Source organism: Amblyomma mixtum, chromosome 3 (assembly GCF_055824585.1).
Source record: "Amblyomma mixtum isolate Tamu chromosome 3, ASM5582458v1, whole genome shotgun sequence".
NCBI lineage: Eukaryota > Metazoa > Arthropoda > Arachnida > Ixodida > Ixodidae > Amblyomma > Amblyomma mixtum.
In genome coordinates, this window is record NC_143014.1 from 121,045,108 (window position 1) to 121,060,388 (window position 15,281).

Consider the following 15,281-nt stretch of genomic DNA (forward strand, 5'->3'; position numbering starts at 1 on the left):
CGGCTCAGTAGCAGAGCGCCCCAACCATGCAGTGAGCCACCGCGGCGGGTTTTTCTCGAGAGCCATCACTCATTTCGGCGTTTTTGACGAAGTACTCATCGTGTTTTGTCAGCAAAAAAGTCGGCACAGCGTGGAAACCGATTATGCAGCTGTATATTAACTGAATTCTATTGAAAAAAGGTGGCGCAAAAAAGACCACAGCGTTCGTGTTTGCAGTGTCTGCCTCGTTTTTTTTTTGCGCTATCTTTTCATTGAAGTATGTGTGTCACCAACTAGCACCGCAAAAGTTTTATTGAATTATATTGATGTCACGTATATTAACGTGGACAGTGAGGGTTGTTCATGATAGTGGTTTGCTTTCACGTGTTTACATAATTATTACATTGTAAGGTAGAACGTGCATGAACTGAATTTCGTGCAGTCACTGTGCACAGAATGATCCTTCTGTATTGCGTGCACAATGTACACGGAAAATTGCGTGGATGATTCACGAAATGTACTGAAAATGTCAGCTGCGCCGTTTCAGATGAACTTAACATCTCCGGTCCGTCCACGCACATTATCTGTATTGTACGGAATACTGTAACATAGACATATAGCCTATTTTTTTTTAGACTGAAAGTAACGGCAAGGATATGTTGTCACGGCTTGACGTACACACCGGCGGCGAGAACAGGCGAAAGGGTCACAAAATCAGGCGCCGCCGCGGTGGCTGAGCGGTTATGGTGCTCGGCTGCTGGCCCAAAAGACGCGGGTTCGATCCCGGCCACGGCGGCTAGAATTTCTTTGGAGGAGAAATTCTAGAGGCCCGTGTACTGTGCGATGTCAGTGCACGTTAAAGAACCCCAGGTGGTCGAAATTTCCGGAGCCCTCCACTACGGCGTCTCTCATAGCCTTAGTCGCTTTGGGACGTTAAACCCCATAAATCAAATCAAAATCAAATCAAACAAAATCAGGCAGGTCCGCCAGCAGCAACGTCGTCGCCGGCACGCGGCGATCGCTCTGTCGCTTTACTACCTCCCCCAAAGAAGCATCGTCCCGATGCTAACCTAACAGCAAAAACGCACGGTGGTAAACCACATACGGGCCCAGCACTTCCTGCTGGCCGATGTAAAAGGCGGTGGGAAATGAGGAAGGGGGGTAGGTGACCATCGCGCGCAATACTTAAGCCGGACTGCGTGCACAATTTTGACGGCAGGGGGGGGGGGGGGACGTGATGACGGTTGCGTTCCTTTAGGCAGTTCACCGTTGCGGCGAAGAATCGTATACGGGCCGAAGCAGCGCTTCATGAGTTAGTCGGAGAGACCTTGACGGCGTACCGGAGTCCACACCCAGACCTTGACCCCAGGGTAAAAATGGTCGTCACGTCGACGGAGGTTGTGCCGACGAGCGTCGGTATGCTATTGGTGTTGGATGCCGAGCCTAGCGACTTGCCGAGCTTCCTCCGCGCGCTCGCAGACTAGTCGCCCGTCATCAGCTACGTCGACAGGCGGCTCGTGCGATTGCATACCGTCAAGCATCGTGGTGACCTGTCTGCCATGTACCAGCTGGAAAGGGGACATACCTGTCGTCTCCTGGATATATAATAGGTTGGGGCAACCTAAAAAGATTGAAAAGTAATAAGCTCCTGCCTGCACTACATATACGTATAGTCTCCTGGGCAAAAATTATGGGACCATAACAAGAATGAAAAATAAGGTGTCTCTGCCCGTGCCACTAAGTTCCTCTCCTGGACAGCAGTATTATGCGCGAATGTAACGTAGGGCAGTACCTCGCCCCAACTGCAAAGGGCGATGTCCACGTACATGGCAATCATGCCGGCCATCGTCTTGTTCAGCCTCTACGTCAGCCCATTGGTTTGTGGAGTCTCAATTCTTGTGAAGGGTAATTGTAGGATTTAAGACTATTTTAGAGATTCGATCCATTTATGCAGGTTTCGCCAGCAATCAATCTTACAATACACACCAAATTGCCCCCATCATGGACAGTGATAATGAATTTTTTTTATGGTGCAAAGGCATCTTTGGCCAGAGTGCCATGACAAAAAGTATTTTTGGTTAAAGAAGGTGGGGTCAAAGACCCCACCTTCTAAGAGAAAGCTGTACCCATTGTATCACCGGGGTACCCGGCAGCACCGGGTATCGAGAACCGCACCTCCCGAATCCGAGGCGGATGCCAAAACCACTAGGCCATCGCTGATCCAAGACGACCCAAGGAAAACTGAACAGCTCGGTGACTTGTCAAAAATGCAAATTAATCCAAATTTTCCAAGGGTCGAAAAATATGCCGGCGACTGTAGTGGCTCCAGCGAACATTTTCGCGATAAGATCCATGTTTGAACACTCGGGAGGTACGGCTGAAATTCGGGAGTTGGCAGCAATGAGAGACTACAAAAAATCCTTCAGCTACGGCTATGTCAACGCACAGCAGGTGTTTCAGCAAATATGCAAAAACAAAACTACGGAGCTCGAAATAGAAAGCACTTTCAGGAACAGGCAGCAACGCCAATAACAAAACATCATTAACTTTCTATAAACAGTAGGGTCCGGTAGTTAGTGCCAATGGAGAGTTTGAAGCCATGGAAATGACTATGCCAGTTCAAGCAAAGAAAAAGGCATTCTCAAAAGCTCTGCAGTGCGAAGATATCCAGCACTTTTTACCCGCACAAAACGAACTGGGCCCACTAGGCACGCAGGAAGCTCGGTGCAAATGCAATCCACTGATGTATTGAAGTGCCTTCCGCGCTCAATTCGAACTGCCTGAACTATTTTACAACTTAATGCTCATTCATTTGCTTTGCAGCTTGGTGCAAGGAAAACGATAGTTATCGCCAACTATGCGGTCATTTTTTAGAGCAACTAAGCAAAATAAAGTGCGTGCATGCCATGGTATAATGGAGCAGGAAGTTCGAATATGGTGCCGTGGGCACTCCAACACGTCGCCAGCGGACGTAGAGTTTGCGCAGAGCTTCCTGCATGCCCAACACGGTTTCGGTTTTATGCGGAAGAGTGCTGGATTTCGTACTGCTGCAAGAGCTCTAGAGTAGGACTTCCCCTTTGTTTCAAAAATTGATATGGCAGAGTCTCATCCATGGCTTCGAATTTCTCATTGGAACTAACCATCGGACTGTCAAATTAAGAAGTTAATTACAGAATTTATTTCGTTACATAACTTGGATAACATAATTACTGCCAACCGCAGCAGCTGGCAGTTCTCGAGAAGACTTTCTATTTTGAACTCCCTACCTTAAATTTTTTGGAAGTGCAAGAACTAATGGTGAAGCACTGGCTGTTGGGAAGTTTAATCACGATTTTATTACCATGCTGGATCGTTCTCTTGCTGCAAGCAACTGCCTGAGAGCCACAGCCACACAATTCTACAGCAAGACAATTTGATTTCCTATTACTTTTTTCAAGGAATGCCTAATGTGATGCTTGTAATTTCGTTTCCCAAAGTGTTAATTCATACAAGAAGCAGTCCATGGAGCTTTAAATGAAGCATGCGAGCTATTCATTTCATAACACCTTTGCTGTTTTTCCAACATGCCCAACTCAACAGCGCCGTCAGCACTACTGCCATGCCACACAGGTGGAACACCAGGTTGCTTTGCATGTGAACTTGCATCTCCAAGTGGGAATCTAAATGAAGGTGGCAGATGAGAGTGAACCACCATATATCTGAAGCTGAAAACATAGGATGTGTGACTAAAGAATATATCACACACTGGAGTTTTAAACAATACCATATTTATAATTTATTCCAGGAGCAACCAAATAGTAAAGAGAATTTTGAAAAACCCTACTATAATTCAGAAAACTGAAAAGGAGGAAACCTGTTGTGCGTATGGTACTGTCAGACTTTGGGTTCAGGTAAAATAAATACTTCTGTAGACAAATGAAACAAACTTCAGCATGCCCTTGTATACAAACTTCTACTTGGGCAAAGAAAGCTTGTAGCACTTGGTGCCACATTCGTCACAGCGCTCTCTGTGATGCACACAGCTACAACCTTTTATTACATGGAATAATAAAAGAAAACCTCAGCTGAGGGGAGCTCCTAGATTTTTAACATTAGTAGACCTAAAAATTACATTTTGAAAGCCTTACTTTCTACCTTTACAGAGCAAATTAAAATCACTGTTTACAAGATCTCTCTGCAGTAGAGACCATCTTCTGGTGTCCAATAATGTGCAAAGTACTTCAAACAGCAGGTTTAATTTGTGCTAGAACAACTAACACATTCCATGCACACACAAATCTTGTTTATCCTTCAGACTGATGGCTATATTATGTACAAGAGACTATGTAAAAAGAAAGCGCAAGGGCACACAGAAAACGAAGCTTTCACAACTTGTGCAGGCACTCCAGAAGTGTGCAAGCTTGCCTATCCATCTTCAGTCCCCCATCAATATGATGTAAGCAAACCCCCATACGTACATATGTACAAGGAACCACCCTGCCTGAAACTACATTTAACAGAATCCTAAAAAAATCATCAAAAGCCCATAACAAGGTAAAAGATACACCTGGGGTGCCTTAGAAGCGATTACAATGAAAACAGCCTCATTTTCACAAAGCGATAACAATACCCTCAGGTAAAACAAATCACTGCATAGCAAATAAACTAGGAAACCAACTTCAATATAATAGTGCATATAAATACAGAATGATTACTATCCAATTGAGTTTCCAACACCAACAAATGGAGGTACTTCCAAGACATTCTTTGTGATGTGGTCTGCATTCTTTACATCTTACCCTAAGCAAAATGCTAGGCCATGTTTATTTCTCTCCATTCCTTAAAGCTGAGCTTCTGTTGAAGAAAAATGAGAGCAAGTGTGGTGAGAGAAGGGTATTTCATCAAACGAAACATGTGATTCTCCTTCTTTGATAGAAAGTGATGAGTTTACACAGGCACACACACACACACTTTCAGGCACCAGTCTCTGAACTAGAAAGAGAAAAACCAAGGACCAGCTTCTCTCCTCAGTCAATCTTGACTGTAGAGTAGATCTTACGCACAAATGCACTAGTCCCAATGAAGCCAAAGGTGCCTGCAGAAGAACAAAAGATACACAGTCAGTCACACAACAATACTATTCATGTAATGCTTGTCAGTTTCATGAATAAAAATGGGATAATAGCAATTCAAATGAAGTGAATTGCAGCACAGCTTTCTGCTCAGCAAAGAGACGGTTGGTTGGTTTATGAGGCTTAACGCCTCAAAGAAACTGAGGCTATGAGGGATGCCGTAGTGGAGGGTGCCAGATAATTTCGACCACCTGGGTTTTTTTTAACATGCACTGACATTGCACAGTACATGGGCCTCCAGCATTTCGCCTCCATCGGAATGTGACCGCTGCAGTCAGGACCGAACCCGCATCTTTTGGTTCAGCAGCCGAGCATCTAACCGCTGAGCCACCACAGTGGATGCTTAGCAAAGAGATGAAAGGACATGAAAGTCAAGCTGTGCACAGCATGGATCTTTTAACAGCATAGGTTCTAGCTTCACTTTACATGAAACAGTTCAATGAGCTGCAATACACATGCCCAAGTACATGCCCAACAACAGCGCTGCCAAGAAAACAAAAGGAGGGTCCATATGGACCACGTGGAGGTGTGACCAGTTTGGCGTAAATTTTGTGCGGTGCTCAACATAGCAGGGTATGCATGGTAATTTCAATCTGTCACATTGAATGGGTACGAAAATGATGAGCACCATGATGAAAGTGGTGAGAAGCAATGAAAGTGATGAGAACGGGGTGCGGCATTTACACAAGACCGGCATTTTTCGGACTACAGCAGAGCCCCAATTATGCATCCCCTTTTTTATGCTGCGAAACACATTTTTATGATGGATTAGCACAGTCCTGGCAAACCCTTCAAATGCATCATGCACTGAAAGTATGGATGATAGGACGCGTGCCGACGACTGGCACGAATTAATTGCAAAAAGTAAAACAGGTTGCTAGATCAGTCAACTCGCATATGTCATATGATAAGTTAAAAGAGAATGAGGGTCTTAATTTTTTTTTTTTGTATTTGTAAACATATCTTGCTGAAACTTAGCCTGCAAGTATATCATAGAATGCAGATTTCGAATATGCATTCAGATTTCGAATATCTCACCTAGAAGGAAATATATGGCAAAATAACATATCCTAATTAGGTACACGATGGAAGCCAACAGCCACCGCTCAAGAGCTAATGAGGGCCTCAATTCTAGCAGTCTCGATGCCGTAGGTAGCATAAGAGGGTTCTCACTGCACAGCTTCCGCCCTCACTATTCTATCACGTTCCTACGTGGCACTTGCGGTAATACAGGACGTACTACGTCCGCCCCTATGGACGAGGGTAGCGCCGGTGAACACTCGCAAGGTTACATTACACTACTCATAAATACCCCCCAAAAGCAGATTGGACAGCCGTCGCCGTAGCTCAGTTGGTAGAGCACTAGACGTGAAATTCGGAGGTCGTGGGTTCAGGTCCCACCGGCAGCATGTCGTCGTTTTTCTTCCGCTTTATACCCTAATTTAATTACCCTAATTAACCTCCCATTGCTGAACATCACAAATAAAAATAAAAAAAAAAATACCCTATGCTCCTTGGTTCTGGTGACTGATGGCTTCAGTCATTTACGTATGTCATAATGAGCCCCTCTTTTCCCTTCCCTTGCCTGCTCAATATCCTAATTAGGTCATTTATTACAGGCCATGGCGGCAATTAGCTACGTAAATAATATTTTTTTACAATAATTGACATCTGCTGCAGGTCACAGTTTGTTCCTGAAATGATTCTATTTTGGTACCCAGATTCTTTTAGAAGAGCTCAGAAAAGCAGTCCCCATCCCCACAAGGCAGGAAATTCTGAATGAGAAAGCAGCAGTTGCCATGCGGAAATTCGTTTTGAGCATGGGACAGTACCCACCCGCTGAGTAGCCCACAAGTCTACACTGGCAGAAAATCTGCTCCTACCACAACAGAGCACTCAAGTTCTTTTACACAAGAAATCAAGCGAAATACCATATTTAGACGAACATCACGCGAGGAAGGGAAAGGAGATTTTAGATTTCATGAAAATGAAAAAAAAAAAAGTTACGGACATAACGTGAGCACCACTTGTTCAAAGCCAACACTACACCCGAGGCAGCGAGGGCTCGGGGAAAAAACAGAAAGCAAAAATACCTGAACAAAGAGATAAGTCAATGTTGTACAAGAGGCAGCACTTCAGATATGTGCGCTACATCGTCGATAACAGCAAAGCCTTTGACTATGATAATGCACGCAGTCTCCCGTACAGCAGCGGCCCCAGTCATTGGCATACCACCGCAGCTGTGAGTTTTGTGCTCTGCCTGTTCATCCAGTGCTTTCCCTACTCAACTTCTCGAGTGCCTTCTCTTTCTCAATGGTCAGAGCAGTCTTATTTGAAAGTTCAAAGCCATCGACTCGTTTGCCCGTGTGCGTACGCTAGCACGCTGCACAGCGCAGCCCCAAGGGCATCAAAAAGTTGGCTTCTAGCAGCTCGTGAGCACGGTGTGAAGGTTACTGCTAGTGTGTTGAAGAGCAGTGAGAAAAAAAAAAATTGCATAATTTCGTGCCTTAGTTCAAATATAATAGCAAATATGCTTTGAAACCGATAAAGCAAAGAAAAGAAAAACGCGTTATATTCGTATAAATACAGTATATGGTCTACATTAACACCAGAGCACTCACCACACAACACTCCGAGGGCAAAGCTGAACAGAGCCATGTAACCAAAATAAAACACCGTCTGAAACAGGCCATACATCCTGCAAGAAAAAAATGAAAAGGAGAATAGGAAGAAAAAATTTGAGCAGATTCCAAACAATGAAATGAGCATTTGCAGTGAAGCTAAATTCATTATTTTATGCAATTAAGTACAAGAGACTTTTATTACTTTTACTTTGGCATGCTGCAAAGTATGGAAAAATTACCACTGAGTCAATTCTTGGAGAGTAGAAAATTTATTTCTTTAGCAGGATCCTTCATATGTTCTCACCATCTATATATACTAAGGTAATCAGCAATTAATTTCTACGCAAAACTAGCTGCAAGTGGCAATGTGAACATGTCACCTTTGGGCCTTTGACTATGTCCGACTACTAGAATTTTATGTTCCTTCATTTCATTTCATAAAGGGTTCCTGGTACCTCCTACAGAGCGATAACTGTAAGTCATGCAGCAACCAAGTCCAGTGCATTTTGCTAACTAGTGGCAGCAGCTAAACGCACATTGGCACCTAAAAAAAGTAACTGCATCCCAACACACTTCATGTGCTACTATACCCACGACTGAAATCTGTTCAGAACTGAGAAAGCACAAAAAGATGAGAACATGAACTAATTACTGAACTAATTACTCACTTTGTTTTAAAGAAATAATAGTAGAAGGAGTACAAATAGACATATCCTGCTGTGGAAGCACCTGCCAGGAAACTTGTCCACTGCCTGCAATACATAAAAAGGAAGACAGGGTAAGTATGGCACACCAGACACGTGTCAGCCCTCCATCGTACCATCTGTAGTCCTCTGCATTCAGAAGGAAATATGTGCAGACAATGGTAACACAAATGGTCACAATGGTCAGGATCAAGAACACCAGCAGCATGAAGCCATAGACGTAGTAGATCTTGTAGGCCCAGAAAGAGGTGAAGATGAAATACCTGCAATTGAAAAGACAATGAAGTGATCAAAAAGTGCAAACAGTAAGTGCAGTAAGTTTCAGGTGCAAGAACAGAGAACAGTGGGTCAACTTGCCAAACAATTGGCTCTATCAAAACTTGTTATAGTAGTGTTCCTTTGTGCCAAAGCTTGAAGTTATTTTAGACCCCCTTCACCATCATAAAAAAGAGCAAGCCATGGCTGGGACCAAACTCTCAAACCTTTTGCTCATCAGCTGAATGCCATGGCAGCCAGGCTCTGAAAGGGCTATTATTAGAACTATAGCTGCTTAGCAGGAGAGAGTTCTTGACAGAAAAACAGTTTTGTCAGTGCACTCCGCCTGTGAGTTACTCTGCGCAAGAGAAAGAATAGAGGAGATGAACCTCATTCTGAGAGAGATGTCAGAATAAACACCTTTTCCACAATGAACGGGCTAAGTCTAAGGTATCGGAAGAAATAAAAAAAGCTGACTGCATCAAGGTAATAAAAGGGGGGACCCTGGTCTTGAAAAAAAAAATTTATTAATCTAGATATAGTAATGAAATTTTCAGGCCACGTGTATTTTTGTGTGCTGATTTTAGATATGCCATTTAATTTCATGTAAAACAATTCCTTGAGCACTTGTGCAATTTTTATGCAAATATTTTGGGAAAGGTTTTGAATAAAATTTGCTGCAGGAAACTCGCTGAAATGCATGCCATTGGGTTCTCTTAACACTAGGGGTGTGCGAATATTCGATAATTTCGAATATTCGATCGAATAGCACGGTATTCGATATTCGCTTCGAACCGAATTCTCGATATTCGAAATTTCGAAGTATTCGTCTCGCGCGAATAGTGTTACCAGGACGCTTGCCCGCTTGCTTTGTGTGGTTTCGGTTCCTAGTATTGCCGCATAGATGGCTTTTTTTTTATCGCGCTTTCAACGCTCGAGGGTCAGTCAATACGCAAATCACGATCAGGCCGGGGTGCGAACCCAGCGACAAACGAAAGAAAGGTGATCGGCGATGCGCTCTTGCGAAAGATCCTGCGTTCTGGCCGTCTTCGAACCTCCGCACTAAGGCTGCCATAAGCCGCGTCGCTGCCACCATGTCGAGGCAGACGCAATGAAGGAAGAACACAGCCGACAGTCGTCTAAGCTTCAAAACAAGAAACCTGTTTATTGTCAGCGAACCCTTTATATACTCTGGCTGGCGGTGACATTATCGATGAGCTCGGACGCCGCAACTATTCGAACGCGAGCATCGCTTTGCCGCGTTAATCCCCCCCCCCCCCCTCCCCCCGCCCTCTTTTTTTTTTTTTCAATAGAGCTGTGGAAAAGATTATCTGATAGGACAGATGTGACGATAAACACGCAGCCCTACCGCGCTATCGCTTCACCCAATCAGGTGACGAATAATGCGTACCGAACATGGGCGACCGTTCTCGGCAGCAAGCCATCATATTACCGGCGGAGGCGAGAAAAATTCAGCGGCAGCGCGGGGACTCGATGTCGCCGAAGTGTATACTTACTTCAATGGGAAGGGCGCATTTAGCGTGTGATAACGCCAAGCTTATTGTGCACCCGTGGAGGCTGCGGACGTATACGTGTCTGCTGAACTTTAGTAGAACGAAATTATCGCATCAATCTATGACTGGCGTCTTTTCTTGCTATTCTGACTGCTTGCGCATTAGTGAGAACGGAACGCCGTCGTAATCAGGGCATTGAGCCGTCTTCGGTGGTGTGCCGCACTCCGTCGCCGCAACTCGGGCAGTCCGGTACGTTCGAGGCTCGGAGCATTCGTGGAAGCGCGATGCTAAGTGCTGCTCGGAGGTACTACCGGGGACAATTTTGCCAGGAGGCGCGAGCGGTGCGAATGACGTTTCGCTCGCGGCGCTAGAGTTTTGTACAGCCGCTTCCATTCTTGCTAGTCTGGGAATGTAACCGGAACGATGTTCCGATACTTCAGCTTGATAAGCGAAGCAATGCTCCGGCAAACAGCAACCGCGAGCTGCTAGTGAAATGCAAAAAAAAAATGCATCGTGCGACACGCCTAGTCAGAGTGACGGCATAGGCCGGGAAGAGCGCCAGTTTGCCGCAGTAAACCCAAGAGAGACAGAGCAGAGCCGACGTTTCTATACGAGCACCCCTCGGATAGCGAAATAGATGCGCCAATCTCCGGCCGCAAGGCGATGGCAATGCATTTGAGCCATGGGCAGCACGTCCTGAACGCTCTGTCCCCGACAGTACAGCCAACCTATCGGTGCTGTGGGAGCTTTGGATACGCGATGGTACGATGCTGCCAGTGCTGCTAGGAGGTCCGGTCAGCCTATGTTCCATTTTAACATTGTTGGACACAGCAGTCCCATTGGCGTAACCGAAAAGAAGGCGCAAGAAGTGAGGATCCTAAACTATAGAAACGCAAGCAACGCAAGTGGCAAGTCGGTGCACCGAACGTGATTGCCTAGCTCAGTGTTGGACATTCGACCCATTCGACCACTGGTCACCGGTAGTGCAGAATGTCCTTTTTTTTTCATTATTGTTCTCAGTGCTCTTGCTGCAGTGTAGTACAGTTACTCCTATGGTTTCAGTTATTGGTTGTACTACTGGCACCGTTCTGTTATACAGTCATTTTTTGTATATTATCTCTAATTTCTTATTAGAAAGCAGGCGGCATTTTTATGTGTTGTAACTTTTTATTACCAAACAGGTAAAAATTGTTCTTAACTCGATTCAGGTGCTCTCTTAAAATTTTAAAGCATGGTTTTAAATAAAGCCTCAGTGCAGTATGTAATGGCATTGTGTGTTAGGAAAATAAATGGTTTTGGAAATGCCTACTGTCATTCAGCCTTTTTTTAATGCCAGAAGTACTATTCGAACTATTCGCTTCGAAATTATTCGAAGAAAATTGCTATTCGCTTCGAATTCGCATCGAATCGAAAAACCACTATTCGCACACCCCTACTTAACACCAAGGAATGCAATAAGGGTAAAATTATCATCCTGGCTATCATAGAACTTGAGTTATAGGGTACTGAAGCTGCCACTTCAGAAACAGGAATACACACTTTTCTTCTCACTTCTGAAGCGACAACTTCAAAACTCTATAACTCAAGTTCTGTGACAGCCAGGATGATAATTTTACCCTTATTGCATTACTTGGTGTCAAGAGAACCCAATGGCATGCATTTCAGCGAGTTTCCTGCAGCAAATTTTCTGCAAAACTTTTCCCAAAATACTTGCATAAAAATTGCACAAGTGCTCAAGGAAATTTTTACACGAAATTAAGTGACATATCTAGAATCAGCGCACAAAAATACATGTGGCCTGAAAATTTTATAACTGTGACTTCATTAATAAAAATTTTTTTTTTAAGACCAGGGTCCCCTTTTAAGAGAACACATTCCATGACCTTCTGTTGTGATGTATTCACCGAACATGTACAGTCAGGCCGGAATGAAACGCGAACAGAGCATGTCAAGAAAACAAAATATTTTACCTGCCTACTTTCAGCTGAAGTGTAACACTGTCACAAAATTCCGCGCATTTTAGAAACAAACAAAGAAAAACCGCCGCGCGCACGGCGTCTCGCCGGCGCGAGCCCAACGGGAGAGAGGGAAAGCCCCCGCCGAGCGCGTGCCTCTCTCTCCACCGATACGGCGTGCGCGGAGGTTATGAGTCATCCACGCCGATTTCACTGGAACATCCGAGTTGCTTCTGCAGCTGACGGGGGGAAGAGGGGGAAGCCTTGCGTGCGCTAAGACATGTCCCCCCTCCTTTGCACTCGGACGTCGGCTACGCCGCCACGACGGCGCCACGCTAGAACACGCTGGAACCTTCGCGAAATGACTCCTGACTTTAACCAATGAGGACGCGCGGCCGGCGAGAGAAAGGAAGGGAAACTACACGGGAGATGCTGCGTGTATGTGCGCGCCTACTCTGGCGCGTAGAACAAACAGACGTGCAAGCGCGGTTATAAAAAGGGCGTTGACTGCTGTCAAGTCAGTCCGGACCGCCGTTTAAGCTTCATCGAAGCGCGCCCGTTCGACTCCCGGGAAAACACCACTCGGCCAGCATCGGACCAACGAGGCAACGTTCGCCAGTCTGCGGGAAGGCATCGTCATGGAACTCTGGTCGTCGGACTGCCGCAGTGCCCGGTGAACAAATTGTGTTTTGCTTGTTTACCTCTCTCTCTTGTGTTAGTGCACTTTAGGTGCAATATTGCATATATATTGTATTCTCTCTCGAGTTTAATTTTGCACGAGTTGCATTGTGCTGTTAATCACTTTGTATTTGCTTGTACTAGTGATTGTGAAATCCTCTGTATCGTCTCTTTGCTGTATAAACTTTGTTTTGTTTTGTGAACCTTTGGCTCCGACCCATTCTCTGGCTTGCGACCAGCGAAAGCTGGGCACCGAACGCCCAAAAACCTCTTGTCACTTGGTGGCGGTCTCTGCTGAGCTTGCCACGCTGAGTCGAGGGCATCTCCTTCGAGTCCGAGACCGCTACCCCCACACGCTCTAAGGGTGTCTGGGAGCTTCCCACTAAAAGTGCGCGAAGTCTGGGTGACAAACACTAGCCTGATTCATGTGTCTGGGTAAAGGGCCTACTGAAATGCACAATCGAAAATAGGTTGTAAAGGAATATCTCGCTGCAAAGCAGAAATGTATGACATATGCGTGTTCGCATTTCATTCCGGCTCGACTGTACAGTGTTGCACAAATAGCAGTCACTTTGCAGAAAAGTTTTGGTAGTACACAGTGCAGCATGCCTTGTAAAACATATAAAGGCAACAGTTTGGTAACGGTTTGACTAACAGGCACAGGGACTCCATATGACCCCGCTGCGATGGCTCAGTGGCCTTGGTGTTCGGCCGCTGATCCCAAGTTTGTGGGTTCGATCCTAGCCATGGCGACTATATTTCAATGGAGGCAAAAAATACAAAAACGTCCATATGCTGTGAAATGTCAGCATGCATTGAAGAACTCAAGGTGGTTAGATTCATCTGGAGCCCTCCACTATGGCCCCTCAAAGCATATGGGTCACTCTGGGAGAGTACACCCAACAATTTGTAATTTACTCAATATACATCACATGTGGTACTATATGCGGCTTAACATCCCAAACCTGTGCGTGGGTTATGAAAGGTGCCGTAGTGAATGGTTCTAGATTAATTTCGATTACCCAGGTTTCTTCCAACATGCGCACGCATTTGCACAGCCGCATATTTGCCTCCATAAAAATAATGCCATCATAGTCCAGGCAGATACTGTGACCCTGGGCTCTGCAGCTGAACACCAAAGCCACTGAGCAATAGTGATGGGCCAGCACCCATCGCAATTTTACAGGGTCATGAATGAGACCTTAAGTACTGAGATAATGTTGAGTGCTGTTTTCTCTTATAAGTGGTTAGAAAGTGGGGCAAGTTGGTTTAGATCCATATCAATAGGGAGGCAGTGCAAACATGACAACGAAAGAGATGATGCAGGACACTATCAACTACAAGTTTTGTTGAAAAGTGAAGGAGCTTGCAAAGAAAAAAAACTATTCATACCACAAAACAGTGAAATACAGCACATCAGCTGCTTATGATATTTCTTTAACATGTAGTGCTAAGTACACAATGCAGCAAACCACCAAATGCATTTATGTCAGACAAGGTGAACACAAGAGACCGCTTTCAAAGAATAAATATGCAAATTTTCCTACTCACAGCAGCAAATGCAGAGGTGCTCCACTGTCTGCTAACACAAATTTGCTGCATGACTGACCTACTGAGCAAATTCATTTGTCTTTAGAATTCTAGTTAGTGGTGCTTTTTTCCAATAAAACATTTTTTTTTGTGAACACAGAAAAAAATGGGACAGAAGAACAGACACACACACAGTTCTGTACAGTCTATTTGTGCTGTGTTCGTTCACAACATACTCTGATTTGGTTTTCTTGATCAGGTTGGTCACGAAAATTGGTTACCTTTCTCGCATAGATGATGACATCCAAGTTACCCGGTAGTGGAATAAGACGTACAGGCAGTCTTACATAAAAAGCGCAGAGCTCTGCCACCAAAATTTCAGATAACTTGTGTAACTGACATGATGTGCACCTTGACAATCCAGCACCTTTGTTTTCAAAAAGCCGTTGCTTGTCTCAATAGGACTTTTACAGTTAAGCCTGATTTGTAACAGTTTAATAGATGCATCTCACTCATGTTCCCTTCGAGTGCTCTAGCACAATGCAGATGGCATCATCAACTATCTGCAACTAAAACAGAAAAAAAAAAGGTCCAAGCACATGCAGGCTATCCAAACTTACATCTCAATGAAGATGGAGCCAAATGGCAGGATGCCTCCCAGAACGACGATGACTGAAGGCTCCATGAACCACTTCTTTTCTGGGATGGGCCGGGGAACAGCATTGATGCGACAAGGATAGTTGGGCTGCCCAGCCAGATTGCGCCCCAGCACAGTGCCCACAAGTGTCAATGGCAGGATTATGAACAGGCAGATGCATGTCACTGCCACCTGAACATAAGGAGAAACAAATTATCGTTCAAGGTGTGGTGGTCATAAAGATCATCACTTGCTCCTGTGGAAGCTGTAAGCACAGATATAAAAGGCCTTTCC

The 15,281-nt window shown here is 44.9% G+C and overlaps 1 protein-coding gene across 2 annotated transcripts in view; it reads right to left on the minus strand.

Annotated features, from left to right (window-relative positions):
* Window positions 1-4,195: 4,195 nt before the first annotated feature.
* TM9SF3 (transmembrane 9 superfamily protein member 3) overlaps window positions 4,196-15,281 on the minus strand; it is a 37,589-nt gene continuing 26,503 nt past the window's right edge. For both annotated transcript variants that reach the window (XM_089580971.1, XM_089580970.1), the window contains exons 10-14: window positions 14,971-15,179; window positions 8,535-8,681; window positions 8,383-8,466; window positions 7,712-7,788; window positions 4,196-5,053 (exon numbers count right to left, since the gene is read on the minus strand). In XM_089580971.1, the coding sequence (XP_089437097.1) occupies window positions 4,986-5,053; window positions 7,712-7,788; window positions 8,383-8,466; window positions 8,535-8,681; window positions 14,971-15,179 (585 nt within the window). In that variant the 3' untranslated portion in view covers window positions 4,196-4,985. The remainder of the gene's footprint in view (window positions 5,054-7,711; window positions 7,789-8,382; window positions 8,467-8,534; window positions 8,682-14,970; window positions 15,180-15,281) is intronic.